General features: G+C 38.9%; 1 protein-coding gene across 1 annotated transcript in view; it reads left to right on the forward strand.

Annotated features, from left to right (window-relative positions):
* The first annotated feature begins 1122 nt into the window (after positions 1 to 1122).
* Positions 1123 to 27861, forward strand: part of tg (thyroglobulin) — a 50404-nt gene continuing 23665 nt past the window's right edge. Inside the window, 31 exon segments of the mRNA XM_036583645.1 lie at positions 1123 to 1195; positions 1431 to 1539; positions 2991 to 3085; positions 3268 to 3456; positions 5513 to 5672; positions 7553 to 7659; positions 7840 to 7983; positions 8831 to 9013; positions 9567 to 10616; positions 11067 to 11663; positions 11851 to 12084; positions 13318 to 13455; positions 13697 to 13774; positions 14130 to 14230; positions 14343 to 14463; positions 15780 to 15983; positions 16095 to 16301; positions 17424 to 17569; positions 17664 to 17817; positions 18062 to 18226; positions 18620 to 18769; positions 19245 to 19409; positions 19584 to 19706; positions 21245 to 21360; positions 22015 to 22123; positions 22585 to 22782; positions 23183 to 23353; positions 23484 to 23570; positions 23724 to 23807; positions 24902 to 25039; positions 25177 to 25350. Of these exon segments, the coding sequence (XP_036439538.1) occupies positions 1123 to 1195; positions 1431 to 1539; positions 2991 to 3085; positions 3268 to 3456; positions 5513 to 5672; positions 7553 to 7659; positions 7840 to 7983; positions 8831 to 9013; positions 9567 to 10616; positions 11067 to 11663; positions 11851 to 12084; positions 13318 to 13455; positions 13697 to 13774; positions 14130 to 14230; positions 14343 to 14463; positions 15780 to 15983; positions 16095 to 16301; positions 17424 to 17569; positions 17664 to 17817; positions 18062 to 18226; positions 18620 to 18769; positions 19245 to 19409; positions 19584 to 19706; positions 21245 to 21360; positions 22015 to 22123; positions 22585 to 22782; positions 23183 to 23353; positions 23484 to 23570; positions 23724 to 23807; positions 24902 to 25039; positions 25177 to 25350 (5770 nt within the window).

The raw sequence follows: 27861 nt of genomic DNA on the forward strand, positions 1-27861 counted from the left end.
CAACTACTTATTAAACCACATTTTTGTTGCTATTTAAAAAAAAAGAAAAGAAAAGGCAGGGATTAATGCCAGGCTCTTAAATATAGTTATATTTCCATTTTGCTTTTGAATAGCATAGCGAGTGACAGGTTTGTATGTTAAAAAGTGGAGTTCAAATCACTGTTTGTATACTATTATGGGCTGCCTTGGCAAAGACTCTTCACACACTGGTTTTGTCCAAAACATGTTTGCATTGTGTTGATAAGAATACTTACAGAATGCTGTTATTTTAAATTGAGCTCAATTCACATTCATGAGTCCGAGCCTCTCAGGATGTCTGTTCATGGGCCTGGTAAACAGTAAGTAAGAAAGAAAAAATGTCCTGAAAGAAAAAGTAAAATCATGCCATCAGTATCATAGTATACTGGTATAGACGGTGTATCGCCCACCCTAGTGCGGTGTGTTCCGATCAAACGATATTTCAGGGAGCTACAGAAAAAAATACTGAAGATTTGGTACATACAGACTAAATAGGGGGTAAAAAAAGCGAGATTTTTTTCAGGATCAATGAAGGCTGCATGTCACTCTTTTCAATGTTATGATTTAATAGTAAAACTATTGCGTCTTGGTTTTAGATGTAACCTGTGAACAACCTGAAACTTTTGGTTGTCTGATTTTTTTCTTTTAATAAGTAATTTTAACCCTATAAGTAAAAGTTGTGTATGTGACTTTAATTTACTAAAATGGTTACGTGTCTGTAAGGTAAAGGCCATGAGTTTGCCATCTAAACAATGTACAGTAAAACATGCGCAGCCCTGAATCTCTTATTCATTGTCTGTTGTCTACCTTTAACCTTCCAAAGATGCAAGTCTCTTTAAAAGCTCTTATGGTGAAGTGGCCACCCTGATGAAAGTACTCAAGTTTCCAAGCTTGGCTGCTCATGTTGTAACGCTCTATAATCTTTACATTCACTTGAAAGTGCTTTATGCAGACTCGAGAGCTTCATGTTTTGAGAGTGAAGACGACAGACACTCCAGAAGTGCCACACAAGTATGACGGTGCATATCTACACTGTATATAAGACTACTGTTGCTGCTGGCGGTGGATGTTCTTGCCTTGGAGTGAGTGCAAGACACAGGTGCGATGAAGATGAACTTCTTTTGGGCTTTGCTTTTACTGCTCAGCAGCTACTGTGTCACTCAAGGCAAGATTTCAGGTAAGACTCTCTACTTAGCAGTGTGTCCTAATTCATCTGTGGTCTTGATGATGAGTGTGCTCAGTGTAAAACTCTTGATTCTTTCTGTTCTTCATTGTTTTAATTCTCTTCAGAGCAGGTGACTTCTAGCTTGAGTTCAGCATGCATGTGTCCATAAGTATAAATTGGCTTTAAAGAGTATCAGTCACTGTAAAATGTAGTTCTTGGACAAACTTCGTGATCATTTTTTCTGTAGAGTACCAGCTGGAGTCAGAGACCCGCAGTCAGTGTGAACTACTGAGAGGTGTTGGGTCAGCTCAGCAGAATGACCACATTCCCCAGTGCTCAGAGGATGGCCGCTACAGGTACTTTGAGTGAACTGAGCTAATGGACTGATCTCATTCCTCATCTCTGTCCTGATTCTGCTGTTTTAATCCAGTGACGCAAATGCCCGTCAGTAAATCTGCTTGATAACATATGATAATAGTGCTGAGCTACTGGCACCAGTTAATCTGTCTGTTTATTCATCAAGTACAATAGCTATGGTACTGTGCAAAAGTCAGAGACCACCTTTTCATTTTATTTAATGTTCATTCAAAATGGCCTTTAGTACAAGCTGTTCACTTTTCAGCTTCAGAAAAGGCAGAACACATATATTTAGCAGTATCATTTTTACTGCTTCTAATCGTTTTAGGAGGCTTGCTTTTTGTTTTTCAAAGAAATTTGCAGGGGTGTTTTTCTGTACCTTCAAAGTTCAGTTTTAGAAGTTGGTTGAATTTTATGCTTCACATGATCCAAGTAATCCCAACTCAAATTTAGACTGATCAGTCCATAAAACCTTACCTGCACATCTATGATATCCAATTTTGGTTTTCTGTTCCAAATTTTCCTAGTCTTTTTATTTTTTAAATCTATTTGTATTTGTCAGTAACGGCTTCTTGACAGCTACACATCCTTTCAGACTCATAGTGTTGAGTTGTTCTCACAGTGGAAGGATGGACAGAAAAACCTGTGAACTTTTCAGATCTGAAGTAAGAGTGGGGCTTGATTTTCTCCTCTCTCTCAAAGATGAAAGCTTTAAGTACTGCTTATATGATGACGCCCATTTTTGGTGTCTACCAGGTCTTGGATGGTTGTTAGGAGTCGTATTTTCTCTGTATATTTTAATCTTTTTTTAAATACAGCATTGAAAACTCGTTTTTTTTGCCTACTTTGTTTTCTGCTTACTTATGCAAGTAGATTGTTTTACATCTAATCTCCTCAGAAATGTTTCTTTTAGGCATTTTAGATTCACATGAGAAAAAAAATCTGTGAGACTGATGGTGTGAGTTTGGGTTGCTTGTGTGAATGTTAGTGTGTGTTTGAAGGGGAACATAATGTCAGTGACTCATTTGTGAGCAGCTTTTGATGGGAGGACACAGCTGTAACAGTTTGGTTTTAAGATTGGAAGGATGGAAGAGTGTAAGTGTCAGGAGAGTACACAAAAGTCAAGAATGGACAAACGATATATTTAAATATATCAAATATATTAAAATATATCAGTATGAATATATACTGATATATTTGAAATTTCACTTGGTGTTTGAGGCTTTGTGTACTTTTCTGTTAAATATGTTTCCTGTTTTTTCCCTTTCCTGACACTGTAAAGTGAATAACAGTTCAGTTTTGTTTTTACTGGCTATTAAACAAGTGAAAGTGTAGCCTCTGACTTCTGTACCTCTGAAACTACATCAAGTCAATATTTGCATTCAAACATCTCTCAAGGTGTCCATCTGTGTAATCTTTCTGATCTCACTATCTTATTGTTTCTGTGTAGACATGTTCAGTGTAATAATGGTGGGGAGTGCTGGTGTGTGAATGGAGATGGAACAGAAATTCCTGGAAGCCGACAGAACGGTTCTGTGGTGCATTGTGAGTAGTTCAAATGTTTAATTTATTGAAATGAAGATTTTGATGAAGCATCTAAGAGAATTCTCATACAGAGAGGAAGAGTTAATGGTAGTTAGACACACTTATTTGGCTCTGTATAATGTTTTACTGTCCCCATTTTTCATTAAACATTGGTGCACCAAACTCAACTCTGCTGTCCACAGGCTTGACTTCGTGCCAGCTGCAGAGACAGAGGGCAATGCTGAGTGGGGATGCCGTTCTGGTGCCTCGCTGCTTGGACTCAGGTGAATATGAGCCTGTGCAGTGTGATGGGGCTCTGGCTCAGTGCTGGTGTGTGGACCTGGAGGGCATGGAGATCTATGGCACACGGCAAAATGGAAGACCATCCATGTGTGAGTGGGACGTTAAGCTGGTTGTATGCTACTGTCTGTATGCCATAATGATTACTGCATTAAAGTTCTATACCTAGTATGTGCAAATAGTATAATTAGAGATGAAACGATATTGAAATTTCATATCACGATTATCATGACCAAAATTATCACAATTATCGGTATTATCGCGATATTGTTCAAATGTGTTGAAAAGTAAAATAAATAAATAAATAAATACTGATCCACAAACTGAAACTCGTTTCACCAATTTGTATATTAACACAAATAGAACTGGCAGCAATATGCACTTTTTGTTTGCATAAACATTAAAAAATATAGTCAATACATTTGTAGTAGCACTTTTGTATTACTTACAATATTTGTAATACTCTGTAAACAAAAAAATAGCAAATGTATTATTATACTATTATTATTATTGGTATTATTATTATCATTATCATCATTATTACTGTTAATGCTATTATTATTATTATTATTATCATTATTATTATTATTATTATTATTATTATTATTATTGTTATTAATAATTGCAATAACTAGGGATTTCCCTGCATAGAGAATCAAATCTGGACCAACTCTGAGGTGGGTCTTAATGGAAAATGACTACTTCTAAGAAGTGTTGCACTCAGGGGATTTCTGTCCTAACCAGCATATTGTGCCGTTGTGGCACTGAACCCCTAATCAATACAGCGCACCAGGAAAAACAGCCAAAATCACAGAGGAACTGCGTGACCGCGCTGTGAGCTGCAGACCGCATAGAACTCACACAGCGTATCCTCCCTATGTAGTGCACTTCGTGGATCATGAAATAGCAAATCCTTCACCCAAAGAGTGCGTGAAATGTTCGACTAAGTCATCTATAATCAACATTAACAACAGGCTACAAACTCCCTATTTAAACTCAGCTGCTTTTTAATGATGATCGTGTTTGATCAGTAGTGCACTATGTAGGGGACACTGAGTGATTTGAGACGGTGTTATTCTCCTCTCAGGCAGTAAACACTGCAAGCGAGACGAGAAAGGGGAGCTGTGCAGATTGAACCTCTGCAGCGTCTCGTTCCGGAGCTTGTGTGACTGTTAACTCAGAGCTCCTTTTGGAGACTCTGCTCCACAGAAATGTGTTAAAAGCTTTAGTTTCGATTCACAGCTGATTGGCCGACTGTTTTTTTTTGTTTTTGTTTTTGTTTTTTGACTCTAAAAGCTTCCTTTTATATTATTAACGAACCATAAGCATAAGTTAAACCACACAGACCAGGACATTTCTTCTATTTCGAAGTCCACAGACTTCTCCGTTAAAGTTAATTTTGCGTTCTCTATAAAGTAGCGGGTGGTGGTCGCGAAGATGACTCGTAAGGTTTGAAGGTTTCGCCGCTATTTTCTTTCGGCCTGTTCTGCAGACAGGGTGGTCATCTGCAGACAGGGGGGTCATCTTTAATTAACTTTCCTTCTGCATCCTTATAAAACCCAAAACATGACCAAACGTCAGACTTGGTCTTCTTAGAAGGCTGAAATATCTCAGAATCTCTGTCACTACATTCCGCCATGTTCTCCCTCTCTCCCTCTACCCCTCCCCCTTCCCCTCCACACACACACACACACACACACGCACACAGAGCTGCGTCTGAGAGAAGATTCTGCCTTTGTTTGACTCTGTACAGCGAGTTTTTCACACCGCGGTAATCGACCGCGGTTTTAACGATACTTTAAAGTTCAAACGGTACTACTAACCGTCATTAATTTTACCGCGGTTTACCGTGAAACCGGTAACCGTTTCATCTCTAAGTATAATACTGATGGAATTATATGTCATATGGGAAAGTTTGACCAAATTACTTGTTTTGTTGATTTTCTAAGTGAAAATAAGTCACATATCCTCTTCAGCGAACACACGTCTGCAGGAATTAACATTCTACACAAGTTTTAACATTTTGCAGAATATAGTTATATATAAACTTGTATAAAATGTTAACTTATTTCCCTTAGAAAATCAACAAAACACAAACAACAGTTTTGTCTTTCCATTTATATATTTAAAAATACAATTTAACCACAGGTCCCAGTGTTTGTGAAGTGAGACAGCGCCGGCTTCTTCACGGCGTTGGAGAGGCCTCTCCTCCACAGTGCTCAGATGATGGCAGTTTCCTTCCTGTGCAGTGCAAGTTAATCAACACCACCAATATGATGGTCTTTGATCTGTTACATGCCTTTAACAGGTGAGACTCCCCTGCAGTGCCAGCATCTGTTAATATTTATCATCTATATTTAAAGCTCAGTATTTCTGCACTGACGCACCCACCCTTCATTAGCCTTGTTTAAGTCCTTTAACAGAAAGATTATTACTCAGTTATTAATCTGAAGGCTTATCATCTAGTAACAACTCTGATTTACTTGATAACTACAATGGACCTTACATGTAACTAATCGTCACTGTCAGAACAAAACCTTAACAAAACAAACATAAATGTAATGGGTTTAGTAATTTTGGACCAGTACACACAATATAAAGAGCTGAAAGAGGGAAAATGAAAAAATAATTGCAAGGTTTTGATGCAACAGCAGTGTGTAGTTATGAAAATAAAGAAGTGGATAGAATAGTTGGATGTTTTATTAATGTTCAAGGTTTGCATGTTAAAAGCCTAAATCTAAGTAAACAATGATAAAGCAGTGAAGTTTTTCAGAATGTTGCTTTCTTTTCTTCAAGCTTTTTCTAATTCTGTTGTAGTTGCTTGAATGTGGTGGGGAAACCTTATTCCAAACATGCTACTTCACCACTAGATAGCAGCAGAGTTTCATACTATCATGACTCCATGCACTGCTTTGTGTCCTGACAACTGCGTGAATCATATTTCCACTCCACATCCTGTCAACTCATTCATCATTTAAAATTACATGTTGAGGCCAATTTTTGAAGCAATGTGTGAAATATGATTTATTTTTTGGATGTATGGACCACACACATGACAACGTTCTTCAGACATTTAGAGACTGCACTGCACTTAGCATCTAAGGAAAAGGTGGTCTTTACTTTGTTGTACGTTGTGAGTACAGGCAGTTTTTTGCTTTGTTCAGTCAGTATTTTTTTTCTGTTTTATCAGTGTATCAAGATAAAAAAGAGGCTACAGAAGAAGCTCAGTGAGGCTTAAGGATTCCAGGCATAGCGCAGTGTGGAGATTCCGTGGGCTGATGATTAGGGAGTGTAGACAGAGAGGGATGCTGGAGTTTAAGTGAATGTTTAAAGTTAGATAAGAGGTTAAAGTTGAGTTAAAGGAGCGTTCTGACCTAAAACTAGCATTTAATATGTTATTTTTCATGTTATGTAATATTCTGAGGCTCAGCCTCATCTGTTTGACAGATGATTTTGTATCCTTTTTTATCTATCAATGTTCTGTCAGTACAATGCCCAACTTGCATCATGCAAAAACATCATACAACCATTGAGAATCCCCCCACGGTGATAAAGACATTGTGACTGCTAATATAACCACTGACGTAGAGGCTGATGTGGCATGTGGCTTCTGAATAGAAACATTAGCTCTCTTGCTTCCTTTTGCATTAACCCTCAAGTATCTGCCCAAAGGACTTTTTCCAAACATTGCTCCCACCTTAAAGATATATCATCAGAAGGGAGTTTTCCTAGTATTGAAACTGGAAAATCTTGCTTTAGAGACAACTGTGGCACCACTGTACTGTAGAATGCAAGTACGCATGTTTACAATAGATATAGTAGTTTCATGTTGACTGGAGTGCTTCTTTAAGGATTGGACTTTTTGGTTTTGTTTTGCACAATGTACTCATTCAAGCATGCACAATTGACATCAGATTTGAGAACAAACTTCATGAGAAGCCTTCTTGCTGTCTCTGACCCCATGTGTGGTATTTTTTTGTCCATGCAATTAGTCAGTTTCTGGACTTCTTTATTACCTATCATGTGTTTAGTCTTCATACACCACTTTGTCTCTTTTATAAGCTATAGTTTCTGTAGTTTTCTCTTCGTTCATTTTTATTTATAATTAAACTGCAGTAGTTTACTTTCTTCCACTTTTTTCAAGTTTTTTTTTTAGTTTTTTTTTTTTGTGGCATCTGTTTTTCTTAGACTTCCAGAGGTGTTCCAGACATTCAGTGGTTTTAGAAAGGCCTTCCCTGAACTGTCAAGCTACTGCTTCTGTGCTGACACTCGAGGCAGAGAGCTTCCCAGCACTGGTGAGAGAAAACTGTGTTCATGAATTTAGTTGCATGCCTCTTCTTAAGCATTTGTTTGAATTATTCAACAACAATAATTCAAATTTATAATAATATATTTAATAAACAGAGACAAAGACATGTACTCTTTCAGAAGTGAGCATCAGTTTTCACCAACTCTAATGTCTCGCTACTGTACAGGACTGGAGCTGCTGATGGATGAGGTGTATGACACAGCGTTCTCAGGCCTGGATGCAGGACGCTCCTTCTCTCAGTCCAACATGTACCGCATCCTGCAAAGGAGATACTTCGCCGTCCAGCTGGCCTTGACTGGAAGATTTAGATGTGAGTTTAAATATACTATATTCATATCACTATATTATGTGTTTAAAAGTTTGTAGGTGCCTGTTCATCCAATGTTTCAATCTAAAATCACTGGTATTAAGTGGGTGTTTATTTCTGTTTGCTGCAATAACAGCCTCTACCTTTCTGTGAATACTTCACATGAGATGCTGGAACATTGTTGTCAGGATTTAAATGTATTCAGCTACAAGAGCATTAGTGAGGTCAGATACTGATGTTGGATGATTAGTTCTGGATCGCAAACAGCGCTCCAGCTCATCCCGGAGGTCTTGGGTGGAGCTCCATCATGTCGGCTAGAGGGGCTTTATACCCCTTTAGCTGACAACTGGCATTGGGCATGGTGACCTTAGGCTCAAGTTCAGCTGCTTAGGCTCAGAGTATCCATTCTATTAGCAGTGCTTTTCTATGGAGGTTATACAAGTTGTGTGTACATAATTGAATGCCTGTATCAACAATGGGTGCACTTTAACTTTTAGTAGCTGAATTCATTAATTAGAAGTGTCTGGATACTTTTGGACATATAGTATTTGGACATATATTTATCATGGAGCATGTCAATCAGTCAGTCCAAAGTGAGGGTTGTAACCTTAATGTTGAGTTGGTTTGTACAGGATTCAAAAAGAACATTGTTTTTACCTAGGTTGAAAGCTAGGAGCATGATAATATTTGTTATTTTATTATTAATTAATTGTATCATTTTTCAAACCTCAGAAAAACTACATATTGTATTGCATGTTGTGTGTTGGTGAAGCTTTGTGATGTTATATATGTGCCGTATCGCCCCCCCCCCACACTGATAAGACGTCCTGACGTAAGTGTAATGTTGTAGGTCCAACACCTTGTGAAAGTGAACGATCTGCAAGCTCCCAGGCTGGCAACGTCTTTGTGCCCTCCTGTGATGCCCGTGGACAATACCTGCCCACTCAGTGCCAGGCTGGTGGACAGTGCTGGTGTGTGAGCTCTGATGGCAAGGAAATCTTTGGGACTCGTCAGCGTGGAGTTCCTGACTGTAGTGAGTTTGACATAAACAGAATCTTGTCTTGTGAAACTTTTATACATTGTAAGCAGCCATTGTAATTGTAAACAGCGGCAGATGGAACATTTGATTGAGCATTTTGTTTGGTAGTGTTTTGTACTGTTTATTGGAACTCTATCTTTATAGATAAACACAACACTGTGGTAGTAGATGTAAATTATGTAACTTAATTGCTAAGTGGTACAATGGAGAAGTGAATTTATTATATTAGCAAACAGTCTTTGACCACCAACAACTTCTTTGTCTGTTTGGCTAAACAGTGTGGTCAGACTAGCTACATAAACACAGAACATGTGCACTTGGAAATGATGGAAAGTATTATTAATTGTACAAATGTGTTCATATTATGAGACAAATAGAAAACATATCCTGAAACTAACACAAGAAGTTTTATTACTGGTACTAGATAAATGCTTATAGTAACACTAGGATGCCCTAAGTGTTTTTGCCAGCCAAAGCCCTTGGGATTGTAGATATTTCAGAAGCTTTTTGTTGTTCAGTGCTGTGTCTGAACTGCTGGTCTATGTAGGCACAGGAGGAAAAGACTGCCGTACTGAGAGGAGACAAGCCATGTCCAGGCTGTTTTACGGCCCAGCTGGACACTTCAGCCAGAACGACGTGTTCTCAACCTCTCAAGCCAATACGCAGGGAGACGCCTCTCCTCTTGCACCGTGCAGCCCAGAATTCCAAGAGCTCTTGTCCAGCTCCGGCCTTGCCAGATCCTTGCCGGAGTCAGAACACTCAGAAATTGGTGACATAATGGCTGAGCTTGTTCAGGGAATGTTCCCCACAGGAGCTCTTGCTCTAAAGGCCTTGTCCCTCACCACTAATCCTAAGAGACTCCAGGAGAATCTCTTTGGAGGCAAATTCTTGAAGAATGCAGGCAATTTCAACTTCACTGGCACCGTTGGTACCAGAGGCACTTTGAGTTTCAGTCAAGCCTTTGCTCAGGTTGGCCTGACCCAGAATGGTGAAGACTTACAGCAGCTAGCCAAGATCTTTTCAGCCGAGTCTGTTAGTCTGAACCTTGACCAGGAGATTTCAGATACATACGGTCGCTCTGTCAACCTTCAGCGCAACAGGAATTTGATCAAGCTTATTGGAAATACGCTAGAAAACGAGCAGTTTTTTACTACTCTACGAGAGGCCATCACTTTGCTCAAGGCAGAAGACAGTGCCCAGCTGGGCCGTCTTTTCCAGACAGTGTTCCAGAGTCATGACATTTGCAGGTCAGCTGCTTCCCCTTCATCTCTGTATGTACCCCAGTGCACTGAAGATGGCCAGTATCAAGCAGTCCAGTGCCAGGGATCTGAGTGCTGGTGTGTTGACTCCCAGGGCCTAGAGATTGCAGGCTCTCGTTCCACAGGCTACAGACCGAGATGCCCATCCCAGTGTGAGAAGGAGCGCATGATGGCCATAGCAGTCAAAGCCAGCAGCTCAGCAGGTTCTGAGGTGTTTATCCCTAAGTGTAAGGAAGATGGAGAGTATGTGCCATTGCAGTGCCTTGGAAAGAGTTGCTTCTGCATGGACCGCACTGGAGCCAAACACAACACATTGGTTTCTGGAAGCACCCCACAGTGTGAGTAGTAACTCTAAACCAAGGCTGTGAAAGATTGATTTAGATCTGCTGGTGTAACAGAAAAGTTTTCAGTTAACAGATTAGAGTTATGCGAAGTGACTTAGACATAGATATGCCCTATGATGATGGTATTAGAATCCATTTTGAGACTGTGAGCATGTGCAGTGAGCTATGTTCTCTTATAGACTGCTTTGATCTCAAATGATATAATTATTACCTATAATGATTAAATGCTTACTCTCTAGGCACTAGCAACATTCAAATTGGATATGGATACAGTACTTATTTACATATAGAGCTGTTCTTAATATTCTGAGTGGTGACATTTAAAAAAAATCTAGTAGACATGATAGTTGCATTACCATCCAAAACAAAAATAACGTTTAATAGTGCACTGATGTGGTATTCCGAGTAATCATAGCTTATTCTGTGGTTTTGATTGCTTTCCAGGTCCGACAGATTGCCAGATTACTGCAAGCCGGTATTTCCTGAACACAGTCAGTTCCGTACTGGCCAACCTCTCTTCCATATCACAGCTTTCTAATGTCTATATCCCTCGCTGTGCTTCGGATGGCAGCTGGCACCAGATCCAATGTGATGGCCCTCCTGAACAAGCATTTGATTTCTACAGTGAGTGGAACCGAGTCAACAATGCTGGACAACAGCTGCCTGTTTTGGAACTCCTTGGAATTCTACAAGAATATGCAAAAAATCCACAAGCAATGGCATCATTCAAAGGCTTCCTTTCTGCATTATTCCAAGCTGAACACCAAAAGGTATTCTCAGCTCTATCCAAATTTGGAGCATTCTCAGAACTTCCGTCTGAAATCTTAGATGGGAATGCTCAAGCTGTGTTCGGACCATCTATTTTTCTGAACCCTCTGTCTCTATGGAGTCTATTAAGAGGGGACATTACCCAGTATCCAGGCCCACTGTCAGACTTCAGTGCTCCTCTGGGTCACTTTAACCTTCGCCGTTGCTGGTGTGCTAACCAGAAAGGGGAAATGATAGATGACATCAAAGCTTCAGTCAACCAAGTCCCAAAATGTAAGCAAAAACATCCTTATTTTTATCAGCTGTAATGTTCCTGTGGTTTCTTCACCACAGTGAGTTAGCAGTGCTGTTAGACTTGTGTAATCTTCCCTTGTCTTGCACAAGCTTGGTGTCATAAGTACTATTTCTGGCACTCTTCTTGATGTGAGTGATGATATTTGTCCTCTCCACTGTTTTTCAGGTCCAGGGCCATGTTCTCTTGTGAAAGGTCAGGTTGATAAGTTCCTGGCAGAAGCAGAGAGACTGATAACTTTCTCAAACAGCTCTTATATACCTGTGGGTTACAGCTTTCTCCTGGCTGAAAGTGTGAATCTGAGCCGTGAAGCGATGCAGCAGACTTTCAGTTCTGGGTTTCAGCTTTCGGAGGACTTTATGAGCAATACCAACTCGGCCCTTCGCCTCGCAGCACATTCTAGTATGGAACATTTCATTTGACCCCTCTTACAGTTCTTTATGCTTAATTCATACCATGCCATTGATGGGTTAAAAATTTATTTAACTATCAAAAATGAAGATTTACAGTGCTGTGCAAAATCAGAGACCACTGTTTTGTTTATTTAATTTCCAGACAAACTGGCCATTATGTTTGTGTTATTCATTTTTGCATTTCAGGGAAAAAAGTCCACTCTGTGAGAACCAGGGAACGACCAAAACTCTCAAAATCAAATAAAGCTTTTGTCTTTGACAGATGATTCAATGCTAGTCTGAAAGGATGTGTAGCTGTCAAGAAGCCCTTACTGAAAAAACAGACAAAAAGAAGAAAACTTACACTAGAACACTGAAATTAAACATGTGAGAGAATGAGTCTAACTCATTGTAACTGGGATTACTTGGTTTGGGAAGCCTAAAATGTATCCAACTTCTAAGACTAAAACACACTAAATACTAAAAATATCTACAGTGCATTATATAATAGTATCGTCTCATTCTGAAGGTTAGGCTGTTTTGACTGGAAATTAAATACATAAAAGGGTAATATCTGAGGTTTGCACAGTACTGTATTCATCTGAGCTGAAAAGCTTGACAGTATTCACAGATGAATGCAGTCAGTTATTACTTGTAAGTTTAATGCTCATGTTTCAACTTCTTCAAAATGATTAATAATGTTCATGGTTTTGCTCAGAGCCGGTCCTGACTCCCCTGCCCTGGCCCCCCTACCAGACCCATGAGCCATGTAAACCGTTTGCAATTGCCGCACAGTCACACCTGGCACCCCAGTGCTCCCACTGCCATCCTCACTCCATTAAAACAGTTTGCTCCATCTATCAGTCTAAGAATAACTAGACCTGTACCGAACTGAATGAGGTATAAACAAACAATATTTATTTGAATAGAATATTTTATGTAGAATCTTGAAGAAAAGTGAATTCTAACATACAAAACTAATACAAAAAAACATAGTACTATTAATTTTATTAGCTGCATCAGGCCCATTCAAACTGTCTCCCCCAGATTTCCTTTTATACATATTCGTATGTAAAATATTATTCATACAATGGCTTGACTGAATGCATGATTGATATTATTTACTGAGAGATGTGCATTCATATTGTCTAGTATGCCCAGCTAATCATACTAGATTGCTTTCACTTGTGAAGTGTTGATATATTGTGACTTAAGAGTGTTGAATGCTTTCACTTTCCTGCAGCCCTTCATTTCTACTGGCAGAGCAGCCTAATGACCAGTGAAAGAGACAGACAGAGTCTAGCTCTTGGCTACGAGCCCTATAGTCCACAGTGTGATGCCTATGGCCAGTGGCTGCCCAGACAATGTTATCCAAGCACAGGTAGGAGCAGAATATTATCTGGCTGTTGACTGTAATTTCATGTCCTCCTTTGTATAGTTTGAATGTCATTCTCATGGATTATTTTAATTTCATAATATTCAAGACTTCCATTCATCCTTCCTATAACTTAAAATCTTGATCAACATCATTAGTGTAGTTACTGTATAATAAACCGTATGATGTAGATGGCACTTAATGTAAAATAATATAAAATATGATCCTTCTGACCTCTTCTTTGTAGGTCACAGTTGGTGTGTAAATGAAGAAGGAGGATACATCCCTGGATCTCTGACTGCTCGTGCCATTCAGCCCCCACAATGTAAACCCCTATTACTTATTTCATATGTAAAGTCTGAGCATCACTTAACAAGTTCCCAGTATTGTTTTGTGCTAGCTAGAATGTTTCTTTTTTCCCTATGGAATCTATTGAGTACTGTTTTTTATATATGTGTGTGTGTGTTTTCACATTATATACTTAAATAATATAATATGATAAATAGTGTACATCTGTGGGGTAAATGACACTGCAGCTCAATATAATCCCTGTTTGGTTTGGCATTTGGAGTGATTACCTTACATCATTACATCTAATTGCTGTGTTATAAATCGGTAATGATTGTTGTATTTATGATTAGATTCATAATAACTTTGTTTTGTGATGTGGTATTTTTTAGGCCAAACTACATGCCAGAGATTACAAGCTCATTTCATTTTGTCTGTTTGGACAAAGTCAACCTCTGACATGTCTTTCTCCTATAGCCCATCATGCGAGGAAGTATGTTACTTTTATCTAGATGTTTTTTTTTCAAACATGTTTAAAGTAAGCATATAAAATAACCGGTTGTTATTACAGACAGTATGATTGCTGTGTATGTGTATTCATGCAGGATGGTGAGTTTTCGGTGCTCCAGAGGAATGGTGCAGTCAGCTCTGTGGCGTCGTGTGTCAGTCCTGTTACTGGAAAGATGATCCAACCAGCCATCCTGAGCCCTGCTGGAGACCTACAGTGTAAACCATTTATTAATTGATTTATTCATTCATTCATTTACAGCTGTGATTTCCAAGGAGGGATGGTAATAATCCTTACTCATCCATGTAACCCCCCAAATAATTACTTTTGATAATAATTATTTGGTAATAAAATATGACAACAATACAATAACCAATTTAATGAATTGATTTTACTAAAATAGTAAATGATACCATAAATAAGTAAATCAGTAATATTGATACTGATATTATAAATATTGAGCAAAACATTTTTGTTGCCCTTCATTTGCGTGCTGATGTTCCCTCAGTCTAACACTTAAGTCTAACATTCATCCTCTTTGGCTTATATTAAGCCAAAGAGGATGAATCGTATACGTTTTAATGTTTTGGCATATTACTATTTAAAAAAAAAAACATTTAATGCAAAGTGACTAGAAAATAAGGCATCATATAGCCTTTTGTCTTTCAGTACCTATCACTGAGGTAATATCTGAGGTTGAGATTAACGTTAGTAAACATTACATTATCTGTGGTTGTGGCAGATGTATTATTTTTTTCCTCAACTCTCGTGTTCATGGAGCAATCAGAAGAGGTGTGAATGGCAAGAAAATTGGTTGTGCCAGAGTAGTAAAACTTGTCACTATAGAAACCATACATACATACATCCATCATCTAAACCGCTTATCCTTCTGGATCGCTGTGGGGTGCTGGAGCCTATCCCAGCTGTCATTGGGCGGAAGGCAGGATACACCATGGACAGGTCGCCAGTCCATCGCAGGGCAGACAGACAAACATACACAGTCACACACACACTCACACCTAGGGGCAATTTTAGCATGTCCAATTGGCCTGACTGCATGTCTTTGGACTGTGGGAGGAAACCGGAGTACCCAGAGGAAACCCATGCAGACACGGGGAGGACATGCAAACTCCACACAGAAACGACCCTGGTCGCCCGGCCAGGAATCGAACCCAGGCCCTTCTTGCTGTGAGGTGACAGCACTACCCACTGCGCCACCGTGCCGCCCATCTTGTAGTGAGATCATTGGCATATTTATAAAAGCATATGTTAGTATATATTTCTTTCCCATGGCTGCATGCCCCTGGACCTCTAAAGAAGATTCTGTTCAACCCCTCTAATGTTATGCTCTTGCATTCATTCATTCATTCATTCAACAGTACAGTATGGTTTTCAAAACGTTAACTTCTGAACTTAAAACTTTTAACGTCTGTGTTTAAACCCATTCTGAAATAGGAGAGGGATTCGAAAGCACCTTTGCTTTTTAACAGTAGCTGTTTCTTTTCTGTGTTGCTGTGTTGTGTGTTATGTTCAGGTCCTGGTTGGTGTGCTCTTCAGCAGAAGCTGGCTGCTGAGAGAGAGGCTGGTGTTGGCTATGAACCGGAGTGTGTAGAGGAGGGAAGACAGTTCTCGCCTCGACAGTGTGACGCATCTTACTGTTGGTGTGTTTCTGAGAGCGGCCAGGAGCTCCCTGCTACACGCGTTGACCGAAGCTCAGGGAAAACACCATCCTGTGACTGTAAGCACAGTGCATCATACTGACTCACTCTGAATGCTGCTGGAGTGTTTTTAACAGATAGTTCTATACAGCTATCTGTTCCAAGGCCCTCTCTTTCTCTTTTGTGCCTAGCCCCTCAGTGTCCTCTCCCCTTTGGCAACTCCATTTCCCATGGTGCCATTGTCTGTGACAGTGAAACTGTGGCAGGTGAACAGAGGCAGCGCTGCAGGGTTTTCTGTCAGCAGGGTTACATTACTGCCTTTCCTGTGGACAGCTTCTTCTGTGACACTGTGACCAAAACCTGGCTGAGTGATGCTCCTCTCTCCTATACCTGTCAAAGTAAATATTGCACTCATAAGCACACACTGACTGGGATTCGAAGTACAGGGAGATGCACCAAAATTTCGGCCACCAAAAACATTTAGCCGAAAATGGTCAAAAGTAGCACTTTTGGGTTTTTTTGGCCAGAAACCTTGACTGAAAAATGAAAAGACTGACTAGGCCTGCAATGAAATATCAAGATGTAACCCATAACAAATTATTTGAATGAAAATGAGCAATAGTGATTAAAAACACTGTTTGATCCCTTTGCTCTTCTGTGCCAGTCAGAACAGGCATGTTCAAACTGTTTCAACAGTAGATCAACGGTAAAAAAGTCTTGCGTGGTCCTCTGCAGCTGCAGTCAATATGATCTCTAGCATACTTGCTTTTTAGCGTTGACTAATTTAATGAAGATGTTTAACAGAAATCAGATAAATATTACTGAGTAACTCAGTGTCTTTTGGTTAATGGTTGAACTCTAGTTTTGAACGTTTTTACTGCAAATACATGTGTTTGTTAGATCTTGCTAAGGTTTAAGGCTGTTTCTTCTCTACATGATTAACACTAAAGCAGCTTGTGTGGTTTAACTGGTTAACTTGATCAGTATAGAAGCAGGAAAATACAGCTTTTAAACCGGTCAAGCCAATATAACTGTTTCATTTGTAATCCCTGACTCTATGAAAATGAAGCTACATTTTCCTGCTCCTGTGCTCAAATGTTCCCATCTCCAGTTGGTAACCACATTCAACAGAACAATAGAACAGCTAATATTGTTCTTCTGATAGAGCATACCTGTGTGATTATTAGGCCTGTTAAAATAACAGTAACACCAAGTCAGTAATTGTTGCACTTATATAATAAATGTTTAACTGGAACAAAAGAACTCATACACCTGTTAACCACAATTTAAAATAAAGCTTTTAAATTTGAAAATAATTTTCTTTCATAATCGTTTTTGATTATGTTCTACAAAAAATTATATTGTTTTAATTTTGGTTTTAGTTCCCCATTAACTGATTCTACCACGTGCATGTCAATATGTGAATGTATAATTTATTTAAATATCCAGTTGCCTTGATTGTATTTATAAGACATATGACTGAAGATGCAGTATTCTGAAGATGTGTGTTTATGCGTTAGGAGCCCAGCCGCTGCAGACAGTGCAGGTGACTTCAGTGCTGCAGCTGTCTGTGGCGGAGGGTCAGCAGGACTGCAGTGGTCAACGTTCTGCGCTGCAGGCCTCTCTGCTGCATGACATGAGGGCAGCAGGACTCTGCAGCTTACAGGTGCTGTCCTCCTTTATATTTTACTCTTCAGTTTCCTCACACTTTCTTCTGAATGTGTAACATCTGCGCGTGTTTTTGCTTGCTCGTGGTTCAGCTGTCTTCAGGTCAGTACGGCTTTCTGTCAGTGTGCGATGAGTCGTCGGTCTCTCTGGAGTGTGTGAGCGAGCAAAGCCTGACTGCAACCATCACACTTAAAGCCCGTCTCTATGACCTGCCAGTCAATGTCCTGCCTGATCTCCATGACATTGGTAAAAACAACATCCGCTATAATGGCTAGAATCTGTGCACACAGAATTATAACTAAACATAATTGCTATACAATGTTATATCACTTGTAAATCATAAAACCATACACTTGATGTATCTTGAATATGTCCAAACATTGAAAAAATAAATGACCATTTTTTTTCCATATAAAGATGTTACGTCTTTTCAAATCATCAGCCCTGGTGAAGTAGCCATTGACCAGTGTGATTCTGTGTTTGTGTTCAGACACTGTGCTCAGCAGTGAGAAGATTCTGGATGGTTTGATGGAAATGGTCAGAAGTGGATCATACCGGTCAGTCTTTGTGTCAGAGCGTGCTGTGGGCTTCTCCTCACCGGCCTATTTCAGCTGCTCCGTGGGCTATCAGCAGCTTCCAGACTCCACTGGGTGTGGTACGCTGCCTCCACTGCCCATTTCTCTCCTAATCATAGGCCTACTCTGCGTAATGAATGGGAAAGGAGTGATTCGGCTCAGTTTTGCCAGTTTTCTATTGGCATAAATGCCCTCGAGGGACTTTAGTTTAGTCTGCTGGCATAAAAACAAACAGGGAAAGTAGGACTGATTTCTGTTCTGTTCTGTTTGTCTGTCTCTACTCAGTTAAATGAGGAACAAGGAACAATCATTTTTTGTGTGAATCTCAAATTTGAGTAGATTTGTTTTGATTATTTTGTGTTTATATTTTCATGATTATTATTCCAGAATTCAGTCATAATCATGTGATTCAAAGCCAATTCAATGCATTTTATACTCACAGCTCTCTCTGTCTATCTGTCTGTCTCTCTCAGTGGTGTGTCCAGCTGGGTCATTCTACAGTGGCGGTAGGTGTGATGCATGTCCTCATGGTTCATATCAGGCTGAGACTGGCAAAGAGTTCTGCTCCCCCTGTCCTTCAGGAACCTCCACTGCAGCCCCGGGAGCCTTCAGCCCCTCTCACTGTGAGCTGTTACACACTGTCTTTGTCCCTGTATTGTAAGTCACTTTGGATAAAAAGTCTGCTAAATAAATATATAAATTGTAGTCATAACAGAACCTCAGAAATCGATTTTTTATGCCAGCTCCCTCGTTTTATATCGTATGAACATTTCATGTTCAGTGGATGAGTAGAAATGGTCCATTTTACCTAATAAAATGTAAAAACACAAATAAAAACAAAAAAAACAAAATAACAAATAAAATCTTATGACGTTACTGAAGGCTACAGTAGATTTTATTGTGACGGTAGTTAAATGTTGATGTTATAGAATTCAACATAGAGAGCTGAATTCTTGTAAAACAATTCCAGTTAATATGAACATTTTAATCTCTGAAATGTCTTCTGTAAAATTGAATTCTGAAATATAGAAATGTGATGGTTGTGTATTGATATGGTCCATTACCTCCTCAAGTTGAGACTCTCTCTGTTGTGTAAAGGTGTTTCAGCATGTCAGAAAAGTAAGCTCAGATGCACAGATAGAGGAGACTTTGTTTCAGCCCAGAGGCATTTCCAGTCTGGCAAGTGGCTGTGCATCACTTCACAGGGAGAGGAACTCTCCTGGACATCTGCAGATGAGCAGATCAGTGCAGAGCAATGCAAAGGTGGGAGCAATGCAAAAGTTTAGGCATAAGGACTAACAATTTAGCTCTACTCTGGTGAATGGCAATATGTGATTAATGAGTGAGCTGCATGTCCACTACTGTTACAGCAGTACAGATACATTTATATTAATTATATCTCCAATGACTTGTGTGCATGCATGTCTGGATGAGCAGTATTGGAGAAATTTGAGGCTGTTCCAGTTTCATCATTGCTGTTGGATTCTGTGGATGCTGTGGTTTTACGCTCTGACTCCTCTTCACAGCCACTGGAGACTCAGCTCAGGGAGTGTGTGTTAGGTAAGTGTGTATAAGGCAACTTTTTTTTTTTTTGGCTTTTCTTGAGTTAACTCAACTCAAGAACACCCAACTCAAACGTCCTACTTTTCTCACTGTATTACTTCTGCATCTCAGTGAGTTAAACAATATAGAATTTTTTTTAACTGAATGTCCCCACTACCTGGGACTTCTTCCATCATACAATCCCACAAGGTATTTCCTCTTCTTTAGCTTCCAGTTATGGATGGCTGTGGTATCACTGAGGTTCACAATCTCTTGGTGCTGGAGTGTATGCTTAGAAAGTTGCACCACTTGAGAGCCACTGAAGTCAGATTTCTGCATTCATAAAAGTTTTGACACATTAACAACTGAGTTTATAGCTCAGTGCATATCACAGTGGCATAATGATTTGATTTAAATAAGTTTTTATAAATGGTGGTTTGTCAGTTGTTTTGAAGTGCTTGAGGTGCCATGTAGGCTTGTAAGCGCTGCCCTACAATAAAACTTTATTATTTTTTTTTTTTACAGTGTACTGTGTCTATGTTTGAGGATGAATTAAAAATAAATATTTTGATTTACTAAAATTAAGAAAAATAAATTTCAGAAGTTACCTATCGAACTTAACCTCTCCAAACGGTACCCTAGTTCCCATTCCTCATACTATATGCACCATGGTCATAACAACTGAGTCTGTGCCTAATGGCTAATGGCTGTCACTTTGTGCTATATATTTCTATACATTATAGTATTATTGATATAATGTCCTGAGATGTATAATCCATTCTCCCCACTTAAGTTTCAGTGTCCATCAACTGTGTTGACACAAATGTTTCAGAGCCTGTGCTGTGATTAAACATTTGCTAATATATCTGCTAGCACATCTGATGTTATAACTGTTAATGAAGAGCATAAAAAGCATTTCTGATGAAGTGGGGTGTTCTTTTGAATACTTGATGGAGAAAACTTACTGTACTAAGATTTTGAAATACCAGCTACTTGTACATTCAATCAGTAATGTTCTCTACAAACATACTCTTCTTGTGTTTATACTTGGAAGCCTTTGTTTTGAGCACAGATTAGTAATGAGGGGTCTGCAGATCCTTGATTTTACAAAAATGAAAGGGAAACAGCTTGTTAACTGTTCCATATCTTCAGTACTTGGAAACTTGAACATTTGGAGAAAAAAAGGTTTTACTGGTCCATGAAAGTTTTGCTCACTGTACTGCATTGTTGTGTAAATATTGCTGACACAGTAATTTGTTTAGACATGACTGGACATGTAATACATTACATTTGGGCCTTTTTATTGTGTACTTTTAATTGTGGACCTAAATAAAACATTTAAATGCAAGTTACATTTCTCAGTAGTGCAGTAGCTGCTTCTTTGTTGCCATTTTAATTGGTTCCAGACTGCTTATTTGCGAGTTGCACGTACCAAGATCCAAATATTTTACTCCTGCAGGCATCTTGTCAGTAATATATATATATATATATATATATATATATATATATATATATATATATATATATATATATAAAACTCACTTTTTCTTCTCTAGATTGTGCCAAAGATGACTCTTGCCAACATGTTGCTGTTTACCATGAGGGAGCACTAACCCTCTGTGACCTCTACAGCATGAGCGCAGCTAACATTGTGTGCAGAACCTCTCAGCAAGTAAGAGGCTCAAGTTACGCATTGTTCTGACTAATGGAAACACATTTCTCTGCATTATAAAAGCTGTTTCTCTCAGATGCCCACTCACACATGTTCTTGTAGCACTGGGCACGTGGTGGAAACATTTGCAGTCCACCTGATCTACCATCTGAATTGTCAGTGTATTGAGTGCTTTTGTGTGTGCACTGGAAAAAAACATATCAAAGCAGATGAATCTGTGTTGAGTCAGGATCAAAACTTTCTTCTTAAACTGATGTTGACTACAAATGTTCTGTAAACCTTTTTGAGTAATTTTTCAGTAATGTATTATTTCATCAGGCTGTTATATGAGATTGGACTTGCTGTGAACCTTTGGTTGTTGTTTTGAATTGTTTTAACATTTGATAGAAAGAACTAAGGATGGTCCAAATAGGGAGCATGATGAAAGGAAACATCTGGATATAAATCACCGACTTTAGCTGTTACATGTTTACATTTTTCTAAGCAACCATTGAACATTCACAAAAATGCTCAAACACATTTAACTGCATTTGTCTGGTGTGGCTCTTCAACTGTGATTCATAGGATGAGAGATAGTGTTCTGACATGAAGTAAACTGCTACTGACTTGACTTATTGAGGAACTTTGGTTGATTTGGCTTTTTTGGCATTATAGAGAAAAGGATTTCTGGGAAATGAAGGATCTGAAACCTTCCAGACTCTGAGCTGCTTGCTGAAAGTGAAAGTCGGGGACAAGCCCAATCTCACAGTGCTCAGAAAGAAAGGTAAAATATGAGACCTAAATGTTTGTACCAGGAATTTAAAGTGAACCTGAAATCAAAATTGACCATTTTTTACATTGCTAGTTCGTGTTCCTGCTTACATTAAGCATGATTCATCATATATGATACAAAAGGCATGTTTCACTTTCCCTCCCACCACCTCCACCTCTCACCAGCTAATACCATATTTCACTCATAAAATATGACACAGATGGAAAATGTGTATCGATTTCAGATTCACTTTGGCGTTAGTCCTTACTTGGTAAATCGTTGAGAAAATATTTCTGTGTTTAAAACTTTAAACAGTGACTTGAATTCCCCTCTCAGTGGCGTAGAATGCTAGCCTATAATCTTCACAAAAAATGTTATCTTTAGCCTCTCCAAAGTCTTTGGAAGTATTCCCATGCCTTGTTCATGAAGAATGTCTTTCTATTCTGCTTTCATCCACCTTTACCCCCTAAAAGGTCATGAATTCAGCACAGCGGGCCAGAAGAGCTTTGAGCGGCTGAGTTTTCACAAGGCGAGTTCTGGAGTATACCGGACTCTTGTGTTTGAGGCTCCTGGGGCAACTCTGGCTGATGTACACCGCTTCTGTGTGGACTCCTGCAGTCAGGAGAGCTGCTGTGATGGCTTCATCCTCAACCAGAATGTCCTCAATGGAGGTCAGCTTTGGTTTTACCCTGAGCTACAACCTCAGGGATGCTGAATCTAGTGTAAAGCTCACAAATGCTCAACATATGTGGAGCTTCTTTAAGCCTGTTGTAAAAGCATCTCAAGTGTCTCCTTATGAAAGTGTGGAAAGAATACAATGATGGTACAAAGCCGCATCAAATGGGGTGCACTGTGAAGAGTCTAAAACAGGATATAGTTTTTGTAGATTAGTTTTTACATTTTTGATCACTGCATGATTCTTAGTCTTAACAGTCTTGATTTCTTGTGTCTATGGCTAATATTCTAAAACATAAAACTTTTATATCCAAACTTTTGGTACTGCAGGTCAAGATTTGAAAGGGGTGAAAATTAAATGGTGTTTTGAAGGTTTCTCTGTGTGCTGAATGGCAGGTTCTGTGATGTGCGGTCTACTGAGTTTTCCTGCTGTGCTGCAGTGCAGTGAAGATGACTGGGATGTGAGTGCTGTGGCCTCCTCAAGCCGCATCTGTGGAGCTGGACTCAAATACAACAAGCAGCAGAAACGCTTTACTTTTGAGTTTGGTGGACAGAACTTCACCATCAGTAAGGCAGCAGAAGCACACTGCCGACCTTAAATATGAGCAACTGGGAAACTGATGTGGTTGTTGTTATTGTTCAGTATGTCTCTTTTTCTCTGGATTATCAGACCTGTTCATTACTCTTGTTCTTTCAGCTGATACAGCTTTGCCAACATCAAGCAAAAATAAAACTGATTACCAGGCCACTATCATTGGCTTCCAGCGTGTCTACCTGTGGAATGGTAAGGAAATAATGTCGTAAACTGTGATGTAATCATTATTAAAACTACATACTAGGACCGCTTAAGACGACAGAACAATGTACACTTGCAAGGAAATATATGTTGCTTTCATGGTTGCTTTATTGGTATTAACAGCAATGATTTCCTCATTAGAGTCAGATATGAGTACTCGGCTGAGGGTTGATGGAGCCTGTCAAGGAGCAGCTCTTCTGGAAGCTCCCAGACTGACCCTCTCTGGTATGAGACTTTCCAACCACCTTCTCCCTGACTTCAAATTTAGATGAGTCCGTATGTGTAAGACTTGGGGAGTTAGTATTATATTAGATTACACTTTATTTGAAGAATTTATAATAGATTATTTGTAAATGCTCAAATTATTAACATACAGTGTGGTGAAGCCCAGTTGCTTTCAGTGACATTAGGGTTAGGATTACGAGTTAGACCATGCCTATGGTTGGATTTATATTTTGAGTTGAAATTAAGGTTAGATTAAGTGTTATTTTTTAAGTTTAGGGAAGCATTAAGATGCTTTAATAGATATTTAATTGTTGTAGGTTAAAGATAAAGTAAGCATCTGCAGTGGACTGTCCAAATAACGTGTCACTGCTTATTATACAGTACTTTCTCAGGTCTTTAAGAAAGGCAAGAAACAGAGGTAATATATAAGCTTGGACAGTAATGTTTTTTTATATGAGCAGTTACTGTCTGTAGAATCATTGTGATAAGCAGTATCATCAAGATCTAAATTCTGTTGTAAATACACATGGACCACATCATGTGAGCGTTACAGAGTCTTGCCCTACAGCTTGAGTTTTCCCTGTTGGTAATATAATTAATTAATTAAGCTTCTAATATTGCTTAATAATTGTAATGATATCTGTATTCTACACAGACAGCATGTAACACTGTTGACATCCAGTGATTCTCTGCCTTTTTTTCTTGATTGGAAACCAAAGTATTGCCAAACTGGTGCCTTATCACTCTTCTTCTTTTCAAGTTCATACATTTTACTCTCTACTGGAGAATAGATCTCTCATACCAGAGTTCTTGCCCAGCATTCTTGCCCAGATCATTTGTTATAATATTTCCAAACCGTTTTAAAAGAATTTAAGTGTGTAGTTAATTACTTTATGATATTCTATTTGTATAAGCTATAATTAAATGCAGTCTTTTTTGTTGTGTAAAAAGGAAATGCACGACACAACAAAGAGAACTAAATAATGATGATTGGCATAATAGCGTCACCTATTTAAATGATTGCAAATTTGATAATTTGATTAATGGCCCAAGACTAACCTGTTACGCATGTTACTTTTGACATTGCCTTGCAGATTCAGTGAAAGAAACTTTTGATGCTCTGGACAGTGGTGATGTAAGGATCGACTCAGAAAAGAATACACCCAGACAACAGTACTGGGTCTTCAAACGCCAGTTCACTAAGGAAGAAGCCCAGCTCTGGTGCCTCAAACGTAAGACTTTATTTAGCACTAAAAGAACAAGAGCTACTCTTGTACAGGCTGTGATGTCATACTTTGTTTCTCTCTAACTGAATCCCTACTCGTGTGTGTATGTGGGTGGACATGTGTTCTATGTGTATCCACTGAAGGTTGTGTGGAGGAGGAGCTGTGTCATGTGGCTGACCTTCGAGATGAAGGCTCTGTGTATTTTGCATGCGTACTGTATCCAGACACACGTGTGTGTGGGGCCTACGATAAGCCTCTGAGACAGGCCTGTATTCTCGTGTTGCCCCAGGACACACACAGTGCCCACCGGAAGAAGGGTGAGTTCAACATGCATTCTTACTTCCTGTGCTAAACCACACTGAAACCACTCTATACAAGGGCTGCTTTTCTGGTCTAAATACTCAGAGATAAATGTACATACAGTTGCCAGTTTATTAGGAAAACACAACCAAAAAGCAGAAAACACATATTTAACAGAAAAGTACGCGGAAGCCTGGACAACTAAATATCAGTTTTTCAGTGTTTAGTGTGTATACCCTTTGCCTTTATAACAGCTTCCATTCTTTTTGGGAGACTTGCTTTCAGTATTTCAAAGAAATCTGCAGCAAGATTTTTCTTCCACTCCTCAAAGTTCAGTCTTAGAAGTTGGTTGCATTTACTGCTTCTCACAGTTCAGTAAATTCCCACTGAAAATGTATAAATGTCAGTCCATAAAACCTTGTTCCACAACTCAGATATCCAGTTTTGTGTTCTAGTCCAGATTTTCTTCATTTTATTTTCTCAGTAACGGCTTCTTGACAGCTTGACGTCCTTTCAAACCCATAGCGTTAAGTTGTCTTCTCACAGTGGAAGGGTGGACATAAATATTTGTGGGTTTTTTTTCAGATTTTCTCCTCTCTCTCAAAGATGAAAGCTTTAAGTGCTGTTTATTTGTGGGTAACAGTTTATGTGGTGTACCAGGTCTTGGACAGTTGTTAGGATTCCCATTTCCCCCTTCTTTATGCAAGTGGACTACCTTTATATTTAATCTCCTCGGAAATGTCTTCTTTAGTCAGTGTGGATGCATGTCAGAAAGAAATTTTAAGGCAGCTAAGGTGAGTTTGGGTAGTGGCTTGTGTGAATGTTAGTGTCTTATTGACACAGAATGTAATGCCAGTGACTCTTTTAGGGGCAGCATTTGTTGGGAGGACATGGCTGAAACAGGCTGTTTTTAAGATTGGAAGGAAGGAACAGTTAAAGTGGCAGTGGAGTACACAAAAGTAATGAGAGGACAAATTAAATTCAAAATAAATGTGGTCAGTGAGTGTACACAGTGTTTAAAAACCCCAGCAGCACTGCTGTGAATGATAGTCTTGCCTCTGCTATGTCAGTGTCACTACTGAGCTAAGAATCATCCACCACCCAAATAATATCTGGTCAGTGGTAGTTCTATGGTGGCCCCTTTCCATAGATGGACAGGGTAGAGTAGGGCTAATAAATTTTGCAGCAACACATGAGCTACAGTCAGAAATTGTAATCTTATGAAGTGCACTGATATGGTAGGAATACCTAATAAAAAACTGACACACATTATTTGAGCTTGATAATAAAATAATAAATAATAAATAAATAAAATTATAAAATAATAATAATAATAATAAAACCCTCTCTCCTATTAAACTCATGGAGCCTCTACATTAATTTCACAAGCTTAATCTATTTAGATGAGAATTCATTTTGTGTTATAACAGCTGTCTGCCTTTATACCTCTTGAACTCTGTTTCTGGCAGTAGTTATGTCTTCCATCAGAAAACCTATTACCTTGAACTCTGAATACAAAACATCTTCCAGTGATAACATTTTTATCCATTAAATTATAAATCACTAGTAATATGATGGCATTTTAATGATGAAATCAATAGCTCTGGCGGTTGGTCTGTGCACAGAGCTGGGTAATGGGTAGATGCTACATCAGTCTAATCCTCCTGTATTTTGATTAGCTTGTTTTGCTGCTTGTTGATCTTAGCAACTGTCCCAGAGTTTAGATGACTCCAAAGTTTATACAGCTGCCTCTGTATTGCTCGGGGTCTGAGCAGTGAGAGGAGAGAGAGGATGTGGTCTGATCAGATGATGTAAGCTTATTTGTTTGTGCTTGGGCTGTGTGAGCAAGCGCTGGTAACCGTGAAGAGCTGATTACTCTGTCTGGCAAAAATGAGTGTTTCTGCAGTTTTGCTTAAAATGTGGCTCTGCTGGGCTGCCTGTGTGTGTATGTGTGTGTGTGTGTGTTGGCAAAACCAACAAAACACAGGATGTGTTTGTTCAAAAGCTTTAATAAGCAGAGTCCCTGCTTTAGATGCTAAAATAATGAAAAAACAATAGACATCAAATGCTCTGAATGAAGATGTTACCGTAGATATATTTATAATTAGTTCCACATTCAAAACATTTTATCAGAGGTGGAAAAATACAACAACTCTGCTTAAGTGAAAGTGTGAGTACAGGATCAAATTTTACTCAGTTCAAAGTGGAAGTGTGGAGTCAAAAGATAAACTTGAGTAAAAGAAAATCGTCCTTAAATATAGTTTATCTTGTATATAAAAGTAAAAAGTAAATGTCTTAACAAGTAAATCAAAGGTTTTCTAGGTGACTAATTGGTGGTACTAGATCTATAGACAAATAAGCACAGTTGTGGGCAGTTTCACTTTACACTGATGTGAATTTGGTTGGATATTTTGATAGTCAATTCATTAAAACAATCAGAAATTTGACTGATTGGCAGGAGAAAAATCTCCTGTAATTGGAAATGTGTTGCCTTTTTCTTTTAAAGCTGTACACAAAAAAATGTGAGG

Source organism: Colossoma macropomum, unplaced genomic scaffold (genome assembly GCF_904425465.1).
Source record: "Colossoma macropomum unplaced genomic scaffold, Colossoma_macropomum, whole genome shotgun sequence".
NCBI classification, from domain to species: Eukaryota; Metazoa; Chordata; class Actinopteri; order Characiformes; family Serrasalmidae; genus Colossoma; species Colossoma macropomum.